Source organism: Taudactylus pleione, unplaced genomic scaffold (genome assembly GCF_031769625.1).
Source record: "Taudactylus pleione unplaced genomic scaffold, aTauple2 ptg001135l, whole genome shotgun sequence".
In the NCBI taxonomy this organism is placed as follows: Eukaryota; Metazoa; Chordata; class Amphibia; order Anura; family Myobatrachidae; genus Taudactylus; species Taudactylus pleione.
Genome location: NW_028285536.1, coordinates 412,305 through 425,990, shown reverse-complemented (window position 1 = coordinate 425,990; position 13,686 = coordinate 412,305). Strand labels below are relative to the sequence as shown.

Here is a 13,686-nt window from a genome sequence, read left to right as displayed (position 1 = left end):
GGTCTTCTCTCCAGTCTGATGCCGCCCACCATCCCCTTCCTCTTATACAGGGGGAGGGGTCTTCTCTCCAGTCTGACGCCGCCCACCATCCCCTTCCTCTTATACAGGGGGAGGGGTCTTCTCTCCAGTCTGATGCCGCCCACCATCCCCTTCCTCTTATACAGGGAGAGGGGTCTTCTCTCCAGTCTGACGCCGCCCACCATCCCCTTCCTCTTATACAGGGGGAGGGATCTCCTCTCCGCTATGACTCCGCCCACCCATGTGACGCGGAAGTGGTCGCGATGTTGTGACGTTCTCTCCGTCAGTGCAGCGCGACTTTCGTCGCATCAAAACCATAACAGGACCGGGCAGCGGGGTCCCTATACCGGGCAGCGGGGTCCCTATACCGGGCAGCGCCCCGGGGACGTTACGCTCTGTGCCCAGGATGAAGCTGCTGGAGAATTCCCGCTTTGAAGCTGTGAACTCCCAACTCTGCGTAGAGACCGGAGACTCTCACATCGTAGGCAGGTACATAAGGGGTATATCCGCCTCCTAATGCCCCCCGGGGGCACCGCTGCTGTCACTATGGGGGTATATCCGTCACCTGTGTTATCCCTTATACCCCAATACTAACCACACCTCACCTGTGTTACCCCTTATACCCTAACACTAACCACACCTCACCTGTGTTATCCCTTATACCCCAATACTAACCACACCTCACCTGTGTTACCCCTTATACCCCAATACTAACCACACCTCACCTGTGTTATCCCTTATACCCCAATACTAACCACACCTCACCTGTGTTATCCCTTATACCCCAATACTAACCACACCTCACCTGTGTTATCCCTTATACCCCAACACTAACCACACCTCACCTGTGTTATCCCTTATACCCCAACACTAACCACACCTCACCTGTGTTACCCCTTATACCCCAATACTAACCTCACCTCACCTGTGTTATCCCTTATACCCCAATACTAACCACACCTCACCTGTGTTATCCCTTATACCCCAATACTAACCACACCTCACCTGTTACCCCTTATACCCCAACACTAACCACACCTCACCTGTTACCCCTTATACCCCAACACTAACCACACCTCACCTGTGTTATCCCTTATACCCCAACACTAACCACACCTCACCTGTGTTACCCCTTATACCCCAATACTAACCACACCTCACCTGTGTTATCCCTTATACCCCAACACTAACCACACCTCACCTGTGTTATCCCTTATACCCCAACACTAACCACACCTCACCTGTGTTACCCCTTATACCCCAACACTAACCACACCTCACCTGTGTTACCCCTTATACCCCAATACTAACCTCACCTCACCTGTGTTACCCCTTATACCCCAACACTAACCACACCTCACCTGTGTTACCCCTTATACCCCAATACTAACCTCACCTCACCTGTGTTATCCCTTATACCCCAACACTAACCACACCTCACCTGTGTTACCCCTTATACCCCAACACTAACCACACCTCACCTGTGTTACCCCTTATACCCCAACACTAACCACACCTCACCTGTTACCCCTTATACCCCAATACTAACCACACCTCACCTGTGTTACCCCTTATACCCTAACACTAACCACACCTCACCTGTGTTACCCCTTATACCCCAATACTAACCACACCTCACCTGTGTTATCCCTTATACCCCAATACTAACCACACCTCACCTGTTACCCCTTATACCCCAATACTAACCTCACCTCACCTGTTACCCCTTATACCCCAATACTAACCACACCTCACCTGTGTTACCCCTTATACCCCAATACTAACCACACCTCACCTGTGTTATCCCTTATACCCCAACACTAACCACACCTCACCTGTGTTATCCCTTATACCCCAACACTAACCACACCTCACCTGTGTTACCCCTTATACCCCAATACTAACCTCACCTCACCTGTGTTATCCCTTATACCCCAATACTAACCACACCTCACCTGTGTTATCCCTTATACCCCAATACTAACCACACCTCACCTGTTACCCCTTATACCCCAACACTAACCACACCTCACCTGTTACCCCTTATACCCCAACACTAACCACACCTCACCTGTGTTATCCCTTATACCCCAACACTAACCACACCTCACCTGTGTTACCCCTTATACCCCAATACTAACCACACCTCACCTGTGTTATCCCTTATACCCCAACACTAACCACACCTCACCTGTGTTATCCCTTATACCCCAACACTAACCACACCTCACCTGTGTTACCCCTTATACCCCAACACTAACCACACCTCACCTGTGTTACCCCTTATACCCCAATACTAACCTCACCTCACCTGTGTTACCCCTTATACCCCAACACTAACCACACCTCACCTGTGTTACCCCTTATACCCCAATACTAACCTCACCTCACCTGTGTTATCCCTTATACCCCAACACTAACCACACCTCACCTGTGTTACCCCTTATACCCCAACACTAACCACACCTCACCTGTGTTATCCCTTATACCCCAACACTAACCACACCTCACCTGTGTTATTCCTTATACCCCAATACTAACCACACCTCACCTGTGTTACCCCTTATACCCCAATACTAACCTCACCTCACCTGTGTTACCCCTTATACCCCAACACTAACCACACCTCACCTGTGTTATCCCTTATACCCCAATACTAACCACACCTCACCTGTGTTATCCCTTATACCCCAACACTAACCACACCTCACCTGTGTTACCCCTTATACCCCAATACTAACCACACCTCACCTGTGTTACCCCTTATACCCCAATACTAACCACACCTCACCTGTGTTACCCCTTATACCCCAATACTAACCACACCTCACCTGTGTTATCCCTTATACCCCAATACTAACCACACCTCACCTGTGTTATCCCTTATACCCCAATACTAACCACACCTCACCTGTGTTATCCCTTATACCCCAATACTAACCACACCTCACCTGTGTTATCCCTTATACCCCAATACTAACCACACCTCACCTGTGTTATCCCTTATACCCCAATACTAACCACACCTCACCTGTGTTATCCCTTATACCCCAATACTAACCACACCTCACCTGTTTATCATTATATGCTCTATTAATAACCTTGATGGAAGTTATTCTCACATTGCTTTCTTTTGTAAGAATCATAAAGGAAATGTCTAGGTGGCTGTATGTGTGTATGTATGTGTGTATGGATTAGTTGTATCATTTGGTTGGTAGCACCTCTGCTTATGTGGTGTTATCTGTGTTCTCCAGTTCTCTCTATGATGCACCTGCTGATAGGTCTAATCCAGGGTTACTATGTAGGTCCTGCTGTGCTTTACAGTAACACTCTCTATGTACAATGACACTCTTCTCTTTATCCAGGGTTACTATGTAGGTCTTGCTGTGCTTTACAGTAACACTCTCTCTATGTACAATGACACTCTTCTCTTTATCCAGGGTTACTATGTAGGTCCTGCTGTGCTTTACAGTAACACTCTCTATGTACAATGACACTCTTCTCTTTATCCAGGGTTACTATGTAGGTCTTGCTGTGCTTTACAGTAACACTCTCTCTATGTACAATGACTCTCTTCTCTTTATCCAGGGTTACTATGTAGGTCCTGCTGTGCTTTACAGTAACACTCTCTCTATGTACAATGACGCTCTTCTCTTTATCCAGGGTTACTATGTAGGTCCTGCTGTGCTTTACAGTAACTCTCTCTATGTACAATGACACTCTTCTCTTTATCCAGGGTTACTATGTAGGTCCTGCTGTGCTTTACAGTAACTCTCTCGATGTACAATGACACTCTTCTCTTTATCCAGGGTTACTATGTAGGTCCTGCTGTGCTTTACAGTAACACTCTCCGGGTACAATGACACTCTTCTCTTTATCCAGGGTTACTATGTAGGTCCTGCTGTGCTTTACAGTAACACTCTCTCTATGTACAATGACACTCTTCTCTTTATCCAGAGTTACTATGTAGGTCCTGCTGTGCTTTACAGTAACACTCTCTCTATGTACAATGACACTCTTCTCTTTATCCAGGGTTACTATGTAGGTCCTGCTGTGCTTTACAGTAACACTCTCCGGGTACAATGACACTCTTCTCTTTATCCAGGGTTACTATGTAGGTCTTGCTGTGCTTTACAGTAACACTCTCTCTATGTACAATGACACTCTTCTCTTTATCCAGGGTTACTATGTAGGTCTTGCTGTGCTATACAGTAACACTCTCTCTATGTACAATGACACTCTTCTCTTTATCCAGGGTTACTATGTAGGTCCTGCTGTGCTTTACAGTAACACTCTCTGGGTACAATGATACTCTTCTCTTTATCCAGGGTTACTATGTAGGTCTTGCTGTGCTATACAGTAACACTCTCTCTATGTACAATGACACTCTTCTCTTTATCCAGGGTTACTATGTAGGTCCTGCTGTGCTTTACAGTAACACTCTCTCTATGTACAATGACACTCTTCTCTTTATCCAGGGTTACTATGTAGGTCTTGCTGTGCTTTACAGTAACACTCTCTCTATGTACAATGACACTCTTCTCTTTATCCAGGGTTACTATGTAGGTCTTGCTGTGCTTTACAGTAACACTCTCTCTTTGTACAATGACACTCTTCTCTTTATCCAGGGTTACTATGTAGGTCCTGCTGTGCTTTACAGTAACACTCTCTCTATGTACAATGACACTCTTCTCTTTATCCAGGGTTACTATGTAGGTCTTGCTGTGCTTTACAGTAACACTCTCTCTATGTACAATGACACTCTTCTCTTTATCCAGGGTTACTATGTAGGTCTTGCTGTGCTTTACAGTAACACTCTCTCTTTGTACAATGACACTCTTCTCTTTATCCAGGGTTACTATGTAGGTCCTGCTGTGCTTTACAGTAACACTCTCTCTATGTACAATGACACTCTTCTCTTTATCCAGGGTTACTATGTAGGTCCTGCTGTGCTTTACAGTAACACTCTCTCTATGTACAATGACACTCTTCTCTTTATCCAGGGTTACTATGTAGGTCCTGCTGTGCTTTACAGTAACACTCTCTGGGTACAATGATACTCTTCTCTTTAATCCAGGGTTACTATGTAGGTCCTGCTGTGCTTTACAGTAACACTCTCTCTATGTACAATGACACTCTTCTCTTTATCCAGGGTTACTATGTAGGTCCTGCTGTGCTTTACAGTAACACTCTCTCTATGTACAATGATACTCTTCTCTTTAATCCAGGGTTACTATGTAGGTCCTGCTGTGCTTTACAGTAACACTCTCTCTATGTACAATGACACTCTTCTCTTTATCCAGGGTTACTATGTAGGTCCTGCTGTGCTTTACAGTAACACTCTCTCTATGTACAATGACACTCTTCTCTTTAATCCAGGGTTACTATGTAGGTCCTGCTGTGCTTTACAGTAACACTCTCTCTATGTACAATGACACTCTTCTCTTTATCCAGGGTTACTATGTAGGTCCTGCTGTGCTTTACAGTAACACTCTCTCTATGTACAATGACACTCTTCTCTTTATCCAGGGTTACTATGTAGGTCCTGCTGTGCTTTACAGTAACACTCTCCGGTACAATGACACTCTTCTCTTTATCCAGGGTTACTATGTACGTCCTGCTGTGCTTTACAGTAACACTCTCTCTATGTACAATGACACTCTTCTCTTTATCCAGGGTTACTATGTAGGTCCTGCTGTGCTTTACAGTAACACTCTCCGGTACAATGACACTCTTCTCTTTATCCAGGGTTTTGCTAGAGGTGAGGCTGCCCCAGGTACAGTGCATCCAGAAAGTGTTCACAGCGCTTCACTTTTTCCACATTTTGTTATGTTACAGCCTTATTCCAAAATGGAATAAATTCATTTTTGTCCTCAAAATGCTACACACACTACCCCATAATGACAACGTGTAATAAGTATTCACAGCCTTTGCCATGAAACGCAAAATTGAGCTCAGGTGCATCCTGTTACCGCTCATCAATTAAGATGTACTAACATCTCAAGGATTTTTGTCTACCTATGTAAATTCAGTTGATTGGACATGAGTTTGAAAGGCATACACCTGTCTTTATAAGGTCACTCACTTGACAGTGCATGTCAGAGCACAAACCAAGCATGAAGTCCAAGGAATTGTCTGTAGAGCTCAGAGACAGGATTGTCTCGAGACACAAATTTTAGGGAAGGGTACAGAAAAATATCTGCTGCTTTGAAGGTCCCAATGAGCACAGTGGCCTCCATCATCCGTAAATAGAAGAAGTTCGGAACCACCTGGACTCTTCCTAGAGTTGGCCGGCCATCTAAACTGAGCGATCGTGGGAGAAGGGTCCTAGTCAGGGAGGTGACAAAGAAACCGATGGTCACTCTGTCAGAGCTATAGCATTCCTCTGTGGAGAGAGGTGAACCTTCCAGAAGGACAACCATCTCTACAGCAATCCACCAATCAGGCCTGTATGGTAGAGTGACCAGACGGGAGCCCCTCCTTAGTAAAAAGCACATGGCAGCCCACCTGGAGTTTGCCAAAATGCACCTGAAGGACTCTCAGACCATGAGACACAAAGATTGAACTCTTTGGCGTGAATGCCAGGCGTTATGTTTGGAGGAAACCAGGCCAATACCATCCCTACAGTGAAGCATGGTAATGGCAGCATCATGCTGTGGGGATGTATTTCAGTGGCAGGAACTGGGAGACTAGTCAGGATAGAGGGAAAGATGAATGGAGCAATGTACAGAGACATCCTGGATGAAAACCTGCTCCAGAGCGCTCTTGACCTCAGACTGGGGCGACGGTTCATCTTTCAGCCGGACACCGACCCTAAGCACACAGCCAAGATATCACAGGAATGGCTTCAGGACAACTCTGTGAATGTCCTTGAGTGGCCCAGCCAGAGCCCAGACTTGAATCCGATTGAACATCTCTGGAGAGATCTGAAAATGGCTGCGCACCGACGCTTCCCATCCAACATGATGGAGCTTGTGAGGTGCTGCAAAGAGGAATGGGCGAAACTGCCCAAGGATAGGTGTGCCAAGCTTGTGGCATCATATTCAAAAAGACTGGAGGCTGTAATTGCTGCCAAAGGTGCATCAACAAAGTATTGAGCAAAGGTTGTGACTACTTATGTACATGTGATTTCTTGGTGTTTTTTATTTTTTTTTATTTAAATTTGCAAAAATCTCAAAAAACCTTTTTACACGTTGTCATTATGGGGTAGTGTATGTAGAATTTTGAGGATGAAAATGAATTTATTCCATTTTGGAATAAGGCTGTAACATAACAAAATGTGTAAAAAGTGAAGCGCTGTGAATACTTTCCGGATGCACTGTATATGACTCTCCAATTGTAGAATCTATATGAATCTTGGCAAATGGCTAATGAATAGCCTGGACTTCCGAGCTAATTGAATATCTCCCGGGGGATCCATTGCTCATAGGCTGGTATCCAATGTGCTGTTACTGTATGTCCCTATATACGATGGAGTCCATATATATACGGTAGGGAGGTATATACTGAACGTGTCCATATATACAGGTAGTGAGGTATATATTGAATGTCTCTCTGTGTTCCCCCATCCAGGATAGAGAGCTACTCCTGTAAAATGGCCGGTGATGATAAACACATGTTTAAGCAGTTTTGCCAGGAGGGGCAACCACATGTCCTTGAAGCTCTGTCTCCCCCCCAGACTGGAGGAGTTAGTCCCAGCAGGTAAATGTTGTCCTCCAAAAGTCTCTCTAAGGTTAAACAAAAAATATGTATTTTTGTTCTTTAGCTCTCGCGTAGTTTTTGAGTTAGAAGGTCAAAAATTCACAAATTTTGCCACTTGCGAACCCACAAAAAACACATTTTCTCAGGTCAGGATTAAGATACTTGGAAAAAACAAAAAACTTATCAGAAGAAAACACGTTTTAATTTGATTTTACCACAAGCCCATTTAAAAACAGATGTTCAAAAACAAAATTCTACAATATTGTGTTTATTCCTTGATGTTTTCCGATTGTACAAAAGACAGGAGGTTAAGGAGGGCTTCTCCGCACTGCAATATAAATGACAAATCCTTTATATTAGATGTATATAGAGGAGAACCAATATTCTGTGCATAGTCACGGATCTAACCAAAGTTACTCATCTTCCCATTGTCACACGGGAGAGTAGGGGGTACATTCTCTGTACCAGTATATCATATTCATACACATACACACAGTTACTCCTCTTCCCATTGTCACACAGGAGAGTAGGGGGTACATTCTCTGTACCAGTATATCATATTCATACACATACACACAGTTACTCCTCTTCCCATTGTCACACAGGAGAGTAGGGGGTACATTCTCTGTACCAGTATATCATATTCATACACATACACACAGTTACTCATCTTCCCATTGTCACACAGGAGAGTAGGGGGGTACATTCTCTGTACCAGTATATCATATTCATACACATACACACAGTTACTCCTCTTCCCATTGTCACACGGGAGAGTAGGGGGTACATTCTCTGTACCAGTATATCATATTCATACACATACACACAGTTACTCATCTTCCCATTGTCACACAGGAGAGTAGGGGGGTACATTCTCTGTACCAGTATATCATATTCATACACATACACACAGTTACTCCTCTTCCCATTGTCACACAGGAGAGTAGGGGGGTACATTCTCTGTACCAGTATATCATATTCATACACATACACAGTTACTCCTCTTCCCATTGTCACACAGGAGAGTAGGGGGGTACATTCTCTGTACCAGTATATCATATTCATACATACACACAGTTACTCCTCTTCCCATTGTCACACAGGAGAGTAGGGGGGTACATTCTCTGTACCAGTATATCATATTCATACACATACACACAGTTACTCCTCTTCCCATTGTCACACAGGAGAGTAGGGGGGTACATTCTCTGTACCAGTATATCATATTCATACACATACACACAGTTACTCCTCTTCCCATTGTCACACGGGAGAGTAGGGGGGTACATTCTCTGTACCAGTATATCATATTCATACACATACACACAGTTACTCCTCTTCCCATTGTCACACTGGAGAGTAGGGGGGTACATTCTCTGTACCAGTATATCATATTCATACATACACAGTTACTCCTCTTCCCATTGTCACACAGGAGAGTAGGGGGGGTACATTCTCTGTACCAGTATATCATATTCATACATACACACAGTTACTCCTCTTCCCATTGTCACACAGGAGAGTAGGGGGGGTACATTCTCTGTACCAGTATATCATATTCATACATATACACAGTTACTCCTCTTCCCATTGTCACACAGGAGAGTAGGGGGTACATTCTCTGTACCAGTATATCATATTCATACATACATACACACAGTTACTCCTCTTCCCATTGTCACACAGGAGAGTAGGGGGGGTACATTCTCTGTACCAGTATATCATATTCATACATATACACAGTTACTCCTCTTCCCATTGTCACACAGGAGAGTAGGGGGTACATTCTCTGTACCAGTATATCATATTCATACATACACACAGTTACTCCTCTTCCCATTGTCACACAGGAGAGTAGGGGGGTACATTCTCTGTACCAGTATATCATATTCATACACATACACAGTTACTCCTCTTCCCATTGTCACACAGGAGAGTAGGGGGGTACATTCTCTGTACCAGTATATCATATTCATACATACACACAGTTACTCCTCTTCCCATTGTCACACAGGAGAGTAGGGGGGTACATTCTCTGTACCAGTATATCATATTCATACACATACACAGTTACTCCTCTTCCCATTGTCACACGGGAGAGTAGGGGGGTACATTCTCTGTACCAGTATATCATATTCATACACATACACAGTTACTCCTCTTCCCATTGTCACACAGGAGAGTAGGGGGGGTACATTCTCTGTACCAGTATATCATATTCATACACATACACAGTTACTCCTCTTCCCATTGTCACACAGGAGAGTAGGGGGGTACATTCTCTGTACCAGTATATCATATTCATACATACACACAGTTACTCCTCTTCCCATTGTCACACTGGAGAGTAGGGGGGTACATTCTCTGTACCAGTATATCATATTCATACACATACACAGTTACTCCTCTTCCCATTGTCACACAGGAGAGTAGGGGGGTACATTCTCTGTACCAGTATATCATATTCATACATACACACAGTTACTCCTCTTCCCATTGTCACACGGGAGAGTAGGGGGGTACATTCTCTGTACCAGTATATCATATTCATACACATACACACAGTTACTCCTCTTCCCATTGTCACACAGGAGAGTAGGGGGTACATTCTCTGTACCAGTATATCATATTCATACACATACACAGTTACTCCTCTTCCCATTGTCACACAGGAGAGTAGGGGGGTACATTCTCTGTACCAGTATATCATATTCATACACATACACAGTTACTCCTCTTCCCATTGTCACACAGGAGAGTAGGGGGGTACATTCTCTGTACCAGTATATCATATTCATACATATACACAGTTACTCCTCTTCCCATTGTCACACAGGAGAGTAGGGGGGTACATTCTCTGTACCAGTATATCATATTCATACACATACACACAGTTACTCCTCTTCCCATTGTCACACAGGAGAGTAGGGGGGTACATTCTCTGTACCAGTATATCATATTCATACACAGTTACTCCTCTTCCCATTGTCACACAGGAGAGTAGGGGGGTACATTCTCTGTACCAGTATATCATATTCATACATACACACAGTTACTCCTCTTCCCATTGTCACACTGGAGAGTAGGGGGGTACATTCTCTGTACCAGTATATCATATTCATACACACATACAAAATAACTTGGGTACAGTACAAAGAGGTGCTGTATTCTGTATGACATTTTATTAATATATATTATTTAAAAAAAGAATATAATTCTCCAATCTAAACACAACCATATAATCATAAAATAATAGATTAGATTGATTTTGTTTTGGATTTTAAATTTTAACAAAATATTAAAGAAAGGATGCGTCCATCTAAGTGCAAATGGTAAAACCGGAATAAGGTGATTAAAACCAAAGTTGGGGAACCTATGTCTCTATTGGGCCCAACAAGGAGAATACCTCCAATTTATACAGCTGTCCCATATTGTCCGCCAAAGAAATTCCCCCCCTAGTCTGGTCTTATTCACTTTATTGCTGTTTTTTTCCTTTTTGCATTAGATGAACATTTCTCCCTCTCTCTTTTGGTAAAATTTTAAATCTGAACTAAAATAAAAATGAATAAATCTAATCTATTATGTTATTATAGTGTTTTATTTCAATTTGAAATGTAATTAAAATATCCTTTATTTAAATATAAAATTATTATGGAACAGTGTCTGCTTTTTATCCTTTTGCTCTTTGTCTGTTATAAGATCGTCCGTTCCAAATTTCAAGTTGGAATCTCAGTGAGATTTTGGTCACAGTAATAAGTGAACATTGAAACTTTTTTTAAAAGGTTTTACAAAAACATAATACAAAAGGAACAAGGAATTATCTGTACACGAGCGGATGTGTGCAGCATAAACACAAAAAAAGACATCATCATAGGACGACACATTTGTATAATAGAATAATTAGCGAGATCAGATGGCTTAGCTATATAACAGTAACCAGGGCACAAGTGCAGAGAGAGAACGGCACGTGGGAGCAATAAAAACCATGAAGAGGGACAGTGTAGAAGGATTCGGTGAGAGATATTCGAGGGTGGACTTAAATGGGACCAAGACCAGGTATGCCACATGGTGCAACTTCTCTACTGCATTGCTGCTTATATACAGCAGGGATGGGGCTGGATAGAGTGGGGAATGCAGGCAGAGAGGAGGGCCAGGTGGGGCAGAGTGGGGACGGGGCTGGATAGAGCGGGGACTGCAGGCAGAGAGAAGGGCGAGGTGGGGCAGGGACGGGGCTGGATAGAGCAGGGAATGCAGGCAGAGAGGAGGGCGAGGTGGGGCAGGGACGGGGCTGGATAGAGCAGGGAATGCAGGCAGAGAGGAGGGCGAGGTGGGACGGGGCTGGATAGAGCGGAGAATGCAGGGAGGGCGAGGTGGGACGGGGCTGGATAGAGCGGGGAATGCAGGCAGAGAGGAGGGCGAGGTGGGACGGGGCTGGATAGAGCGGGGAATGCAGGCAGAGAGGAGGGCCAGGTGGGGCAGAGTGGGGACGGGGCTGGATAGAGCGGGGACTGCAGGCAGAGAGAAGGGCGAGGTGGGGCAGGGACGGGGCTGGATAGAGCAGGGAATGCAGGCAGAGAGGAGGGCGAGGTGGGGCAGGGACGGGGCTGGATAGAGCAGGGAATGCAGGCAGAGAGGAGGGCGAGGTGGGACGGGGCTGGATAGAGCGGGGAATGCAGGCAGAGAGGAGGGCGAGGTGGGACAGGGCAGGGATTGGCTGGATAGAGCTGGGAATGCAGGCAGAGAGGAGGGCGAGGTGGGACGGGGCTGGATAGCGGGGAATGCAGGCAGAGAGGAGGGTGAGGTGGGGCAGGGACGGGTCTGGATAGAGCGGGGAATGCAGGCAGAGAGGAGGGCAAGGTGGGACAAGGCAGGGACGGGGCTGGATAGAGCGGGGAATGCAGGCAGAGAGGAGGGCGAGGTGGGACGGGGCTGCATAGATCGGGGAATGCAGGCAGAGAGGAGGGTGAGGTGGGACGGAGCTGCATAGAGCGGGGAATGCAGGCAGAGAGGAGGGCGAGGTGGGACAGGGACGGGGCTGCATAGAGCGGGGAATGCAGGCAGAGAGGAGGGCGAGGTGGGACAGGGACGGGGCTTGATAGAGAGGGGGAATGCAGGCTGAGGAGGGCGAGGTGGGACGGGGCTGGATAGAGCGGGGAATGCAGGCAGAGAGGAGGGCGAGGTGGACGGGCTGGATAGAGCGGGGACAGAGCAGGGACGGGGCTTGATAGAGCGGGGAATGCAGGCAGAGAGGAGGGCGAGGTGGGACGGGGCTGGATAGAGCGGGGAATGCAGGCAGAGAGGAGGGCGAGGTGGACGGGCTGGATAGAGCGGGGACAGAGCAGGGACGGGGCTTGATAGAGAGGGGAATGCAGGCAGAGAGGAGGGCGAGGTGGGACGGGGCTGGATAGAGCGGGGAATGCAGGCAGGGACGGGGCTGGATAGAGCGGGGAATGCAGGCAGAGAGGAGGGTGAGGTGGGACGGGCTGGATAGAGCGGGGACAGAGCAGGGACGGGGCTGGATAGAGCAGGGAATGGAGGCAGAGAAGAGGGCGAGGTGGGAAAGGGCAGGGGGCAGCACGGAGTAGTCCTTCACTTTACTAGTTATATTATGTTGAAAATGCTTTTACTCCAAATTTGGAAAAAAACAAATCCTGCTAAATGATTTTAGTAATGTTCTGCGTCATCGTAGTGAATTGTTCAGACAAAGGTAGGGAGCTGGTGTCGGTAGGGGCTCAGCCTGGCAATCCAGTGATTTGGAAAGGTAGCAAGCCATCAGATTCTAGATATCCGGTATCTGGTATAGTCCAGAAAAAGAAAAGACAGCATCTGATTGGCTGGCGTTTTTCCTGTCCTTGTGCAGCTGACCCATTGGTAGAAATGCAATGTCCTCTATTATGTATTTAGCGTTATTTCTGCCGCTCGCTCCTGAGGCGATGAGCAGAAATGTGTGAAAAGTCGTCAGTGCGC

General features: G+C 45.8%; 1 protein-coding gene across 3 annotated transcripts in view; it reads left to right on the top strand.

Annotated features, from left to right (window-relative positions):
- Nucleotides 1-253: 253 nt before the first annotated feature.
- Nucleotides 254-13,686, top strand: part of MAF1 (MAF1 negative regulator of RNA polymerase III) — a 103,783-nt gene continuing 90,350 nt past the window's right edge. For 2 of the 3 annotated variants that reach the window (XM_088461983.1, XM_088461982.1), the window contains exons 1-2: nt 254-507; nt 7,591-7,719. In XM_088461983.1, the coding sequence (XP_088318109.1) occupies nt 425-507; nt 7,591-7,719 (212 nt within the window). In that variant the 5' untranslated portion in view covers nt 254-424. The remainder of the gene's footprint in view (nt 508-7,590; nt 7,720-13,686) is intronic. The other variant, XM_088461984.1, reaches the window with a different exon arrangement.